Below are 14,673 nucleotides of genomic sequence, written 5' to 3' on the forward strand. Positions count from 1 at the left end.
AAATTTATGGAAACTTTTTAAGGCTGTTTGACCAAGATAGAAGAACATAATTTTGATTCAAATTTTGTTTATTGATATGTTCACTCACCAGAGATTCTATAGAAGCTCAAACAGCCAGTTAACATTTCTTACCATTTGGGCATGGGGTGGTGGGGTGGGGAGGTCAACAGTACAAATCTGGATCAAATGTTGACTGATGCTAAATTATAACAAAAGACCAAAAATCCAATAAAGGCAGGAACTCACAGATCTCAGGAGACGAGAATGCTTTATTGGGTCCCTGGCATGCATCCAGCCCATCTACCCTTTCACTGTCCTCTGCCAGGACCCAGAAGATGGTCTCACTCCTTGCCTTGAGAAGCTGGTGAGGCTCTGCTGGCTTTCCTCTCCAGGCCTGGAATGCAGGTTGGAAGAGCTGCTATGAAAATAAACTCTTTGATCTCAGCAGCAGAGAGAGATAGAAGGGACACAGTAGGAGGAGTCATCGTAATAGACATGGGCATAGAAACCAGACCCCTAGCTGTGGTCAATCAGTCATTGGGCCCCAGGAATGAAAAGACCAGACAGTGCCTAAGATATCACCTAGTTTTTTACCATAACTAAAGACTTCCGGGTGGGCAAAGAGGTCTGTCTCAAGCTGCCAAGGTAGAGTCAAAATCTCCCACTTAATTTCCAGACCTTCAATGGAGAGGAAGTCAAGCATCTTTGAAGGAAAACTTTATTTTAACACTTAGAGGCATATTGTGAACCTTCCTTGCAGCCTTTCCCAAAGGGATCTGTGTTCACTTATCTGGGAACTACAGAAGGGAAGGGAAAATACTCAAACTTGAGGAGAGAGTTTCTATAGGACACTGGCTCCAAGCTAAGTCCGATTTCTGGGGACAATAGAAAAGCCTGTGGTCTGCCAATCCAGAGAGATGTTTAATAGACCAAATTCTGTGCCATAGTAGACCCAGTGGAATCTCAAAGTCAATCAGGGGTTAGAGTGTACAGTTGAAATGGATATATTTTGAAACAGGTATAACCCCCACAAAGGCTCTGATTAGTGGGGTAAGAGTGACTATTGTGGGACAGAGTAAGCACAAGCCATTAGAATCCCCCCCCCCACAAAGATGGTAAGTCAAAAGTGATACTGTATTCATCAGGGAATTATAGAAATTAGTGTTACTATCAGCTTTGAGAGTGAAGCCATAGTGATTCCTACCACAGTTCAGCTTGACCCATGCAAAACACCAGGAGGTCTTTGGATTGTTGTAAACTTTAAAAAATGATGACTCCAATTGCAGGTGCTGTTCCAGAAATGGCCTTCTTGCTAAAGCAAATTCATCCAGCTCTTGGCATTTGATATGAACACTTTGATCTAGAAAATTCATTTTTTCCTTGATTTTGATGAACAGAGAACATCAGAAGCAATTCAGTCTTCACTTGGCAGGGCAGTAGAACTCCATTGCTGTCCTGCTTAAAGATACATATTACCTTAGCTGTCCTGCTCCTGTGCCACAACCTGGCTCACAGGGACCTTGCCCTCACCACTACAGTGTTCCATCACACTGATGGCATCATGCTGATAGGGCCTGGAGACCAGCCATTTCCCTAGATGCCTTGGTCAGACATGAATGAGTCAGAGGTAGGAGATAAGTCACGTGAAAATGCAAATGTCTGCTCCCTTGATAGAGTTCCTGGGAATCAAGGGGTCCTTTGAGGGCAGAATTGTTCCTCCATTAATGTACACCAAATCCCTATGTTTGGAATCTGCTACCACTAAGGCCCAATTCCAGGCAAAAATGTCCCTTGGGGGCACGTTGATCCAACACATTTACTGACTGACCCAGAGGCTACCAGCTTTGGGCTGGGCCCTGAGCAAGTGAAGGCACTCCAGCAGGGAAAGCCTTTAGCACAAATGGTTTTGCCACCAGGCCATGTGACCTGGCAGATCCAGTAGTGCCTGAGGTTTCTCTCTGTGGCATTTTGGGAGCCACATGGAGCCTGTGGCAGAGCAGAGTGATGTATGGAGCTTGTGGCAAGACTTGATTGAAAAAATATGGCAGGGGAATCCAGGTTTTGGAACCAAGTGATAATCTGGCCAACAAGTAATTATTATCCTTTTGAGACATGGCCATGGCTTGCCACTGGGCTCTGGGGGAGCCTAACTGCTTGGCTACAGCATACCAGGTGGCCACGTTGGCCCTCATGAACAGGGGTTGTTGGATTCATCCAGCCATAGTCAGATGTGACCAGAAGTACTCCATCTTTAGGTGGGTGCTGCAGGACAGAGCTCTGGAGACACAGGCAAGCCGTGTGTGTAGGACACTCACTCACTGTCCCATGATGCCTCTTCCTGCCCTGCAGTTGAGCTGGCCTCAATCTACACCTATGCTATGGCTTTAACAGGCAGGAATTTGTCTTGATCATTATGAGCCCTTCTTCTGGATTTGGATTTGCTTTCCTTACCCATCCTGCCTCTTTGCCATCAAAATCCATGGAATTATCAAATGCTGTAAACATCGTTGCGGTATCCCCCACATATTGCATTCAACCGAAGAACACACTTTAGACCAAAGTAAAGTAGATGCCTATTGCATTTGCTCATTTTGTCAAGATCCCCACAGTCTAGAAGCCTGTGGGGTTAGCCTGATAGTTTGGTGAAACGGTTTGTTGAAAACTCAGCTATGGCACCAGCTGAGAAACAATACCTTGCAAGGTTGAGTCAGGCCTGCGAGATGTAGCATAAGCTCTGAACTGGCAACCACTTCGTGGTGCTATTTCTCAAACAGGCTAGGAAAAAGGGCGGAGAGGGGCATGTTATCACTACATCTCGAATGCTTTTCTCGTCTCTGAGGTTTAGGACCAGACTGGTGTAGAAGTTTTAGTCCCCAAGGAAACATGTCCTCAAAGATTCATAGTAATAATTCAAGTGAATTAGAAGCCTAGGCACCTGGCCATTTCAGGTTGCTCATACCTCTGAGTGACACATAACAAGAGGTTATGGGAGTAGCTAGGATGATTAACCATATCAATCAAGGGAAAATATGATTGCTGCTACGTAAAAAGGGGCAAGGGTACGGATGGGTGTGGGGGGTTCCTAAAGTGCTTCCTGGTACTGCCATGTCCAGTGGCTAATGCCTGACACACAAGCAGGACCATTAAGGAGCTGGACTTGAGAACTGAAGATTTGGGTCAATCCAACAGGCAAAAAATCCCTAGTCATAAACACATTTGTTCTCATGACCACTTACAGAAGTGGACTGTAGCCTTTACTCATACTTCCCTTTTTGCTGGGTTATATCATTTCCATGGGTTGCAGAATTTCAAAATGAGATTGTGATAAAAGAGGGAAGAGTATCATTAGTGACACTGGACTTTGGAGAATTGTAGAGCTGGTCATTACCCCTGGACTTAGTCACTGGATATGACCTTGAATGGCTTTTGGGTGTATGTGGGAGTCATAATACATCAGATGGGAAGAAGGGTTTATGTGTGTTAGGGTGTCGTCTGTGGTTGCCTACCAAGCCCTTTCTATCCTCCCAGTTTCCACCATTCTTCTGTTAAGAATCCCTGTGCTTTGGAAACTTCCTCTCTCCCCTCCGCAATGCCCTGAGCTCCAGGACAGGAATTTGAATGTTGAGTGGAGGGAGATCCCCTGGAGCCAACAGAAGTGGCACCTGGGAGGCAAGCTCTGGTGCTCCTGCCTTTCTAAAAGCCAACTATTCAGCTATTCCTTTGGTTCTGTGAACTACTCCCAACACCCTTTCTATGAACCCTTCTCCCCTGCTTAAGTTGGTCCAAGTCCATTTCTGTTGCTCAAAACCCAAGAAACCTAATGGAAAGAATCTCTTCTGAGACCACCTCATACATCTTTGCCTCCCAACAGCCGTCAGCTCAGGGTCTGGCATAAAGTAAGTCTGCTCAGTATGTCTGCTGAATGAATGGATAAATGAATAAACAAATCAACAATATTCCAGCTTTCAGTTCACCAAGGCCATCTGGATACACAGGCTGGGAGAGCTGAGGGCACACTGGGGCAAAAGGAAAAAGTGGGGAGAGTCACCTGAGCACAAAAGGAGGTAGAGAAGTCAGAAATGTCAAAATGGAGGCAGGTAGATATTAGGTAAAGAAAAGACTGGGTGGTGGGTTTGGGAATGAGAAACCTCTGCAGCTTGGGAAGCAGGAAACAGTCAGTGAGCAGCTGAGAGGCAGGCACTGGCTATCCCCTGGGCTGGTCTTGCTACAGTCGAGGCAGCCAGAGACACTGGGCATTTCCCCAGAGCCCCAGCTCTGCTCTTCCTTCCTGGGTTCCTTCCTTTGCATTCTTCTTCCAAATGAAGGAGCAATCCCAAAGGTCTAGGTACCCTTGTGCTAAGGGGCACAAGCCATCATCCCAGTTGTACAAGAAGCACAGACTGTCTAGCTGTGGCCACAGAAGGCTGAGACTGAATGTCAATCCAGGAGCCAAATCATGGATTAATTTTTCCAGTGGGTCCAAGGAATACAGGACACCTTCAGAGAACCTGCCTGGGGAGAGGGGACCCTGACCCCATACACCTACAACCACACCAGATGAGGGCGAGCAGGATACAGGTTGCTGCATTTATTGCATTCCAAGAGGAGCAGGCTAGCTCCAGACCTACCCTATCCTAGGTCTCAAAGAAGGGCTTTCAGAAAGGACCCAGGGTGCTGGGCTGAGCACTGCAATTCCCTGGGAGCCTATATATGAGGCCCAGAGCTAGAGCCCCAGGATCAAGAGCTAATAGTTGCAGGCAAGGGTCCTAATTCCCAGGCACAGAGACACCCCTCCATACCGCACATGGATGGACTGCATTCTTCCTAGAACTCCCATGTGCACTCCCTCTAGAGATGAGTCCCAGCCCTCTATCCCTGGTCAAGACAGGATGTGACCCCATCTCCTTTCAGGATGGGACACAAGGTCCATCAAAGTCAATACCTTCCCTCTGGCCGCAGTTGCTGATGCAACCTGTGTGCCAGCTCTCACCTACTGAGCAGAGGGCCTGGGAGAAGTAGGGGAGGAGTGTACTGGGGTGGGCTGAGAGGCCAGAGGATCTGCTCCTCATCTGGGTATGGTAGGTACGGAGCAGGGTCAGGCTAGGGAGCCCTTGGGCAGAGGGACAAGCAGAAGTCAGTGAAAGGCAGGCAACAGCCTATAACTGGGCTCAAAGCCAGGGATGGGGGACCATGTGCAAGGGAGCATGGGAAGCAGGTGAGTGAGTGCCTGAGTGATGGGGGAAGGAAGAGCATGAACACGCATCACCAAAGACCACCGCACAGGGATATGACAGGCTCTGGAAGGGCCCTGAGCCCTATCCAGGATCAAGGACAGGTTAGTTGCAGGATAAGCTGGGATGAATGAAGCAAAATGGCTGGAAGGAGAAGATACCCTGAGAGTCACCAGGCCAGACACAACAGAGGAAGTCTGGAGCCCTGAGAACAGGGAGAGGTCAGGGCCAAGTGAAGGGAAAAGGGTAAATGCTGCCCTGCATGCCTGCAGAATACATCATTCACAGCAGGGTCTGGGGCAAGGGGTTGGATGCAGAACTCATGCAGAGGACTCAGGGAGCCTCCAGCAGTGGCCAGTGTAAACTTCAAGGAGGGCCTAGGCCGCCAGGCACTTGGAGGTGGGGCCTGGGAGCCCTGGGGGATGATGGCACCAGGAGAGGCCACCAGGCTGTGCGCCTTGTACCAAGCTGTCTGATGAGGAGAGGCTGCTCAGAGAGGCCCCTGATTGGTGCCTCCTCAGTGCACCTTCTCCGGTTAGTTCCATATTGGGAAAGTCTCCATCGGTCTGAGCTGCTTCCTTGTTGGTCTGCTGCTGGGTGGAGGCCCCCAGCCTCCTGTAGGGGCTACCGCATGCCCTGGGCCTTAGAGCCACCCTCTTGGATGGGAGGCTGTCCCAGTAACTGGGTGGTGACTGCCTCTGAGGCCTGAGGGGTGGCCTTGGAGCTTGGGGCACTCTTCCGGGTGCCCTGGGGACTGGGGGGGCCTTTCTTCTGGGGCTGAGGACTCAGTTGGGGTCCCTTTCTTCCAGCAGATGGACTCTTGGAGCCTTTGGCCTTGGCTTGAGGGTGGGCAGCCTCAGGGCCCTTGAGGGGTTTTAGTCCCAGCATTTCACAGAAGGTGTTGCACTGGTGGGAGGAGGCAAACTGGTCCAGCAGGGCAGGGAAACAGCTCTCCTTGAGGCCTTGGTATCTGCAGCCAAACAGTAAGAGCTGAGTGGGAGCTCCACCCAGAGAGAGAGTCCTTGGGGGGCCAACTGTAGGGATAGGCCATAGCCAGGGTATCATGCCCAAGGTACATCTGACTGTACCTGGGGGTGCTGGGGAGTCCACCTTGGTGCCACCTGAGGTGGCAGCATCCAAAACCTCAATTCTAAATTGAGGTCTCATTACACCCGCCCATGAAATTTATCATGTGGGACATTATTTGGCATAAGGATGCTCTGCCTTATTAATATAAAGTAGAGCAGATTCCCGGTCACCACTCTACTCATAGGGCCCCTGCTCCTCTGCATCATGATGAGCTTTCACAGTGAGAAGGAAGAGGAGCAGGTACACTGAGAGCCCAGGACTGCAGGGGGCCCTGCGTGTGGGTGTCAAGAGCTGCTGGTCCACACCTGGGGTCCAGGGCACAGTGGGTGGGGATCAGTGGGCCCTGTGAAGTCACTACATGGCCACAGTGCAACTGGGACCATTTAGCCACAGGCCCAGCATCTCAGGGATGGAGAACCAGAAGAACTTTGAGCTTTTACAGCCCTGAGCAGATTCTCAGAGGGCACTCTGTCCCCCAAAAGCACTCACCCTCGCAGTTTGGTAGCAATCTGCACATCAGTCATCTTCCAGTCAACCCCTGAAAAGAGAGAGAGTTGGGAATTGATGGCAGCCTGGGCCAGTTTTAGGGACCCCACGTGTCCAAGATGGATATCACTTTAGACGGGAAGGTGCCAGATTTCAGGGCACATCTTCAGGTACCCTTTCACTGGGCGTCACCACTGGTCTGTCTCATGGTAAATGTGGGTATCTCTGTATTATTGGTAATAACAATATTCCCATTTTCACATGTGAGTAGATAGACTCAAAGTTAAGCAACTGGAGCAAAGTCACATTTATTTATTAATTTAATAATTGCTCACAGCGAAAAAAATGCAACAATGAATATATGAATGTTCATGTATAACTGAAAAATTGTACTCTACACTGGAAATTGACATAACATTGTAAAATGACTATAACTCAATTAAAAAATGTTTAAAAAATTTTAAAAAATGATTGAGCATTGACTGTGCAATGGCCGCTGTGAAACAAAGTTCAATTTTCTTACTCCTAGATCCAAAACACTTCCAGCTTTGCAATCCTGCCTTGACTGAACGAGAGTAGGTCACAAACTGGGCTGGCCTCTGGCTTTGAGCTAAAACTTTCTCCTTCCTCTTACATTAGCCCTATCTGGGCAAAAAAGAGAAAGTGAAGGTACATCAGGGCTGGGCCAGCAGAAATGTAACACTGGGTAAGACTGGCTTCCATATACTCCTAAAGGCAGCAAGCAAGCACTCCCAGAAGCCCAGACGGGCTCCTAGGTCAAGACAGCACTGGAAGAATAGAGCCAGGCAAATGGTGATGGAGGAAATGTTTCCCACCCCAGCCAGTCTTCCCCAGCATCTTAGCCTTCATGCATTAGGCCTGTGACTCTCTTTCCTCACTGGCACGCTGTCCAGTTGTGTTCCTCCAGGGGCCTACCTCTCACTAACGGGGCTGAGTACCAGTGGATGATAGAGGGGCACAAATGTGGGCTTGAGAACAGGCAGACCTGGATTTACATTTCAGCTCTGTCATTATGGAGCTGTGTGTACTTGGCCGGTCCACTTACTATCTCTAATCCTTTACTGTAAGAGTAGGGATAATACTGCCCATCTTGCAGGGGTATTGAAACAATCACAATATGTGTAGGACTCTACCTTAGTGTCTGAAACACAGTAGTTTTGCAAGAAACATGAATTTCTTTGTCATTTCTTTTTCAGCATTTATCACATCCCATTTTGCATTATAGTCATTCTGATCCCTTACATTTGCACAGAATTTTGGTTTGCAGAAGGCTTTCACAAACACAGCCTCATTTAATCTTCATAACAAGTCTGAGAGATAGGCAGGGAAGATATTATTATTCCTACAGAGGAAAAGGAAATGGAAGTGCAGAGAGATTAAGTGACCTAACCTGTCTGAGCTAGTTTTCTTCTCTAAAATAGAGACCCAGCTAGAAAACAATGAGACCTAGACCTGAATTTCTTTGACCCCCAAAACTTTCTGCTATATTGTGTTACCATCTCATTTTAGAAATTGGTATACTTATCATAGCTTCTCGAGGACAACAGCTAGTCTTACTTCACCTTTTTATTTTCCCAATATTTAGTAATGTTAGATGGATGGATAGATGGAAGGATGGAAGGAAGAAAGGAAAAAAGGAAGGAAAATTTTATGCGTTAACAAACAGTGAGTGATAATGGTTTAATGTGTTACTAGCTACCCTCTCCCTGCAATATATAGAGTTATATATCCAATATTCATTGTACAGTTTCACCCTAATGAAAAGCACATTTGAGCCAGTATCCTAGCTCTGGTCCTTAGTTTTCTCACTTATTTATATCAGGGACAAGACATAATAATGTGTGATATTCCCAGCATTCTATTCCTCCCACTGCAGAGGGAATTTTATCTTTTCCTCTCCCCTGCCCAGTTCTGGGACTGGTCAAAGAAGGAAGGTGAATTCATGCTTGCTGGCCTTCCTTTGTTGGGGAGAATCTGCGTAATGGGAGAAATAGAAGTAAATAAAAAGAAGCAAGAGAAACTACATTTGTTTCCATAATAAAAAGCTACCAAAGATGGAGTGGGGAGTGGGGAAGGAGGAGACAGTAAAGCTATGTGTGTGAAGATGGAAGAGAGAGTTTGGTGAGTATGAAGGGTAAGAAAGTTCAGAGCAGAGCTGTGGGGAGGAGGAGAAGGGAGAGTTTGAACAGATGGTTGTGATGATTGAATTAGATTCCATGTAATGTTCTTTGAAATAAATTCCTTTTTGATTGTAAGTGGAGCCTTGAGTGCACTCCTTCAAACACAACTGCAGTTAGACTGGGTTACATGAGGCCCTGGTCTGTAATAAGGTTGCATACAAAGTGGTTCCTGTCCAACCCACTTTACAAGGTTACTGTGAAAGCCAGAGAGAATACGTGCGGAAGTGTGTTGCAGCCTAGCCAACGGGCACTGTGGCGCTGCCCCTCCACGTGCTCCCCTACACATGTACGTGCACACCCTCACACCCTCGTACCTGCCAGATCTGTGACAAGGAAGCTGCCGTTTGTCCACAGATACAGCCAGTGCTGGAAGGTCTGACATTTCTGCATGGCCTCAGAGCTGCTAGGTGCTGCTGGAGCCACAGCACAGCCCCATTCCCGGGAGCAGAAAGACTCCAGAGGCTTCCCCAGGTCCTCCTCCAGAGTAGCATATGGGATATTGTTCGCAGGCCGGTAGATCAGATACAGTGGGATGATCCTAAACACAGTGTCACCCTGCAGTGAGCTGGAAGCATGGCCCCAGAGAGCTCCTCCCTCCACCTCAATTCTATACTCTTGGATCCAACAGGAAGGCCCTTCCAAGAACAGAACTCTCAGCTCTGAGCCTGAAGGACAGCAAGGGAGGGGGCTTCTACCCTGAGTTCAGTAAAGAAAAGGGAGGTCACTGGCTTCAGAGTCCTGTCTGTTCTCTGAGGTCAGGGGCATTAGAACTAAACCTTGCTATGGCCCCAGGAGGCCTCTGTGCTTGGGTGAGGGACTGAGGTCAGTATGTGTCAAACAGAAAGGAATAGATCTAGAGAAGATTGAGCAAGAGTGTGCTCAATGTCAGCTAGACCCTAACACTCAAGAGTTGAAGTTCAAGTCTCAAAATGGAAACAATTACCATTTATAGCTGACTCCTGCAAAAATCCACACTGACTCTGCCCACCTACCACATTAGAGTCCTGACCAGTTTGCCCAGAAGCTTTAGCCCACCCCATCACCTCCAGAGAGGCCCAGAACCTGCTGTGCCCAACCTCTGCAATCAGCAAAAACTGGGCAAGGGGATGGGGAATTAGGGTGGGTGAGAAGAGACTGAAGACCAGAGCAGAGGCTTTCCTAAAGTGGGCAGTGAATCCTGAGGTCTCTATTCCTAGACTTTGTGGAACCATCGAACTGAGCACGGGGTTAGCTGGGGGCCCGTTTGCACATGGCTGTAAGTCAGGATGCCCCGGGGAGGCTGTAAAATCACAGCTCTTTACAGAAGCTGAAGTCAACAGGTCTGCGCACTGCATGTCCCCCGTCCCTGTGCACTTACTCAGGCACCTCCCCAAAGCCAGGCGCCGCCCGGGCTTCAGCTGCAAAGATTTTGCAGTACTCCCGACTCATGTTCTGGATCTTGCACCCCTGTGGATTAAAGAGAACCGACTCTGCTCAGCAAGGAAGCTGCCCTGTTCTCTATCATGCCTCGCTCTAAATGGGAGGGCCATCTGCTAGAGGCTTCAAGGAGGATTCCAGCCCTGGGAGAGGCGGGGTTCACTCCTTCCCTCCACCCTATTCTGCGCCTCATTTTTCTCATTTGCAAAACAAGAGGATTTGGACTTGTTCTCAAAGTGGTTTCCAAAGTATATTTCCTGGAGCCCAAGTGAGAGGTGCTGTGCCCCAGGGGCCATGCTGTGGAAAGCAAGACACCCACCCCACTCACAGTCACTCGTCTTTTATCTCACATATAAGGCTTCTGTGCAAGACATATTTGAGCGCAGTGGGAAAGCTTTCTGCTGCAAAACTATAGTTTTAAAACTATGGCCCCAAAGGTGTAGCCTACGCTACATCTCAGGCTCTCCTCAGGGCCTATCCCAGGGGCCTCATAAAGCTGAGATTCAGATGGCTTCTGCCTCCATATTGGGCTTCTCAGTAGCACGCAGGCTGGGAAAGGAGAGGGATAAGAGAGTGGAAGGATGGGGCAGGGGGATGGACATAGTACCTGGATGGTGACGTCATAGTTTCTGCCGAGGAGAGAAGTCTCACTGCTGGACCCAAACACGAGCAGGCTGGACACCTTGATGATGCAGGTGCGGCCTGACTCGAAGATAGGTTCCAGCCCGTAGATGACCTTGGCCTGGGAGGCCTTCCGAAGGCCATACCCATGTCCACCCTCTCGCAGCTCCTCACTCACCAGGCGCCCAAAGAGCTTGTCCCCCCAGCAGCCAGAGTCAGCCAGACCCTTAGCAAACACCATGGGGGTCATCTCAATCTCTTCTCCAACTGAAGGGAAACAGGAGAAATGTGGAAAACTAGAAGCTCCCACCTGACTGATGTGGGTACGCAAGGCAGGAAAAGGCTGAAACAGTCTCCCACTCAACTACTCTGGGACACTCAGTCTCTGTCCATTACTGCTCTTTGGGTGTGCACCCTCACTGGACTGTGAGCTCCTGAGGGCAGAAAGTGTATCTGATACAACCCCTGTCATTCAACACTGCTCGTGTGTGCCTATCACACAGTAAGTGCTCAGCCAGTGTCTGTGGAAGACAGGGGTTTTCTGACGAAGTAACAATCAATACAGAATATCAGAATTACTTTGTTTTTTAATCTGTTGTTTTGATCAAATGAATAAATGCCTCCTTCTCAACCAACATGTTTGACTGAAACAAAAAGTTTACATGATCAATCCAGTAGCAGTGAGCACTCCCAGTGCTCAAATTGTGATCACTAAATACCATTTTCCACTAAAAGGAACCAGAATTCCCTAAAGAGATGGTTGATTCCAGTTCTAGGGCAGGAAGTGTCTTGGATTGACCTGAAACATCTTGCTGGACCAGAAAGCAGGAAAGCTACCAAAAATGATTGGAGGCTTATCAAAACGACACAGGAGCCAACCTGAAGGGGCTTCCATTGGCCAAAAAAAAAAAAAAAAAAAAAAGAGAGAGAGAGATAATTTTAACAACAACAACAAAACACTGCAATGTTTTGTTAAAAATTCATACTTTCATAATTGTAAGTAAAAAAAAAAAAACCCTTACCCTCACCTAAAAAAACCCTCATTGGTGACCTCTGGAAGATTCTAGGGCACCAACTCACTATTCTGAAATCTAGCAAGGAAGAAAAGAAAGTATTTATCCCTCATCTTCTGTTGGACCTATATATAATAAGTGTTGCCAAATAACCATTTCTTCTTTATTGAAAAACTTCAGCTAATGAATAAAGAAGTAATGACAGAATTAAAACACTCCATGTTGCAAACCTTAATGAAATACTGGATTTAGGTGATAATCAGTGACTGCTACAATCCCTAGATAAGGAGAGAGGTTGTATCAGGTACAATTTTTTTAAATTTAAAAGGGATGGATCAGGCAGAAAACATCTGATCAATCTTAACATTACTAAAACAATCAGATACCATGTGCCTCCAGATAGGATGTAAAAGGAAATACACAGCACACCTGTGAAGTGTTCTTGCCCCCCAAAATTTGCACCTGAATCAGAGAAAGCCCCTCAAGCTAATTACCAATTTAGAGGAAGCACATTAATGAACATGTTAAATGGTGATAAAATCAACAAAACCCCAAATGTAAGAAAATCAAGTGCCTTCAACAAATAAATGGCAAGGAAGGAAAACAAATGGAGAAGGAGCAACATTTGATAGATTTAAGAGGTATGTCAGCCAAAAGCGATGAGTGGTTCCTAATTCAAATAAACCAACACTTACAAGATAGTTGGGGAAATCTGATTGGAAATCTGATGATAATAAAGTATTATTACTAAGTTTTTTAGGTGTGAGGTTATATTTGATATTGATTAAATTTGATTTGATAACTGAACAAATATTAGATAATTTCTCTAATTTTTGAGCCTTTAAAATGCTTTGGGGCATATCACAATCACCAGGGAGTCTACGGAAAATGCAACTGTGTTAGATCCTTCTCCAGAGATTGTGATTACAAGTATCTGCAGTAGGGCTCAAGATATTGCATTTTTAGCAGCCTCCCTATGTGAATCGAATGCAAGAGTCCACAGGCCACTGTGAGGAACTCCAGGAAGGGAGCTGGCAGGTCAGGAAGTACCCAGTGGCCAGTCCTGCCCTTGACCAAGGGCTCTGACATGGGCAAAGGGCACAGGCTGAATTAGCTCCTGTGGGATGGCCCCTTAGCCACTTCTTCCCCACAATCTTCTGAAACAGCAGTCTTCCTCCTTCCTCCTCCGTAAGTCTTATCTTAACTAGGGGCAAATGTAGCTGTATGTGGAGACAAACATGCCATTTGGAACAGATTCCCAGTCTTTAGAGAACTCCCTGCAGATAGCAGGGGTAGAGACAAAAGCCCACCCATTCTTCCCCCTGAGGGGCACCATACCTTGACCTTCTTCTCTGGAGATGAATCCTGACAGCACTATGGAGAGAAAAAGAAGAGAAAGCAACTGCCCTCAGGTTGGTCTGCCCAGAGAGAGCTCCATTGCTGCAAAGGTGACTGTTTCCACCCTCCACTCAGCAGCCAGGCTGGGCAGAGCCCCGGGGGATGGGGGAGGAGGGCATGGGGGTCACACTCACCCTCAGGGCTGAGGCAGAAGTCAGTGGAGGCTGAGCCGTGCTCATTGTGGATGGTGCATCGATACACGCCACAGTCTACAGGGGACGCCTGCACGATGGCCAAGGCCGCTGGCCCCTCATCCCCTGCACTGCAGAGTGGAAACCCTTCCCGTGAGGCCATCACCAGGGCATAGCCCAGGACCAGACTGTGGTCCTGAGGCTCCTCAGGCTCTGCTCTCAGAGGCTGCTGTGAACCCCGGCTCTGAGAGCTCTGGGCAGGTGGCGTGAGGTACTGGGGTCAAGAGCTGATCCCGGTCAGGTTTGCAATCCTGACACTCACCTGCTGTGTGACTTTGGGCAAGTGACTCACTACCTCTGAGTCTCAGTTTTCTCCTCTCTACCATGGGAATATCAGAATCTCCTTCAGGGGGTTATTGTGAGGGAGAAATGAGGTGACAGATCCAAAGGGCTAGGACAATGCCCCCAATATTCTTATTACGGTAATTAATTAGGGAGCCAGGTCAGGTGGAGGTGGTATCCAGATGGCTTACCTCCTGCTCACCTCGCCCACTGGGCGCTGATCCTTGGCCCAGGTCAAGACTGAGTCACTAAGAATGTTGAAAAACTGGCACCAGAGCTTCAGGCTGCCCGAGGTATCAGGAAACTGCTCTACCCGAATCTTCCGGATCACCTGTGGGGCTGGGAGCAGGGGTACAGTTAAGAGGGACAAGCTACTTTCCCTCCATCTCATGCCCTCTCTGCTCCTACCCTGCTTCCCTGTGTGTCCTTGGTGGCACAGGCGGAGAGAAAATAGGATTCAAGTCTCCACACAAGCCCATTACTTCACAGCCCCGCCTGTATCTCTGAGGCTTCTGCCCTGACTTCAAAACACACATCTTATCTAGAAAGAACCCACTACTGTACCCCGACTCCAGGCCAGGCAGAACCTCACAGCTGAGGACACAGACAGCAGTCAAGGGAGGAACTTCAATTTGCAGTCTAGGCTCCTGACTCTAGGAAGCTGCACTTGAATCCTGTCTGTACCACTCTGTACTGGGACAAGTCTGCAGAGAGGGGACTACAGTGGTGGTGATGATGACAGAGA

At 48.0% G+C, this 14,673-nt stretch overlaps 1 protein-coding gene across 3 annotated transcripts in view; it reads right to left on the reverse strand.

Annotated features, from left to right (window-relative positions):
- Positions 1-251: 251 nt before the first annotated feature.
- The window catches only part of ALPK3 (alpha kinase 3), a 48,179-nt gene continuing 33,757 nt past the window's right edge, over positions 252-14,673 (reverse strand). For 2 of the 3 annotated variants that reach the window (XM_032469225.1, XM_032469224.1), the window contains 8 exons: positions 14,120-14,267; positions 13,590-13,717; positions 13,396-13,431; positions 11,031-11,311; positions 10,365-10,453; positions 9,322-9,545; positions 6,810-6,858; positions 252-6,201 (listed from right to left, as the gene is read on the reverse strand). In XM_032469225.1, coding sequence (XP_032325116.1) covers positions 5,856-6,201; positions 6,810-6,858; positions 9,322-9,545; positions 10,365-10,453; positions 11,031-11,311; positions 13,396-13,431; positions 13,590-13,717; positions 14,120-14,267 — 1,301 coding nt within the window. In that variant the 3' untranslated portion in view covers positions 252-5,855. The remainder of the gene's footprint in view (positions 6,202-6,809; positions 6,859-9,321; positions 9,546-10,364; positions 10,454-11,030; positions 11,312-13,395; positions 13,432-13,589; positions 13,718-14,119; positions 14,268-14,673) is intronic. The other variant, XM_032469226.1, reaches the window with a different exon arrangement.

This window comes from Camelus ferus, chromosome 27, assembly GCF_009834535.1.
Source record: "Camelus ferus isolate YT-003-E chromosome 27, BCGSAC_Cfer_1.0, whole genome shotgun sequence".
Classification (NCBI taxonomy): Eukaryota; Metazoa; Chordata; class Mammalia; order Artiodactyla; family Camelidae; genus Camelus; species Camelus ferus.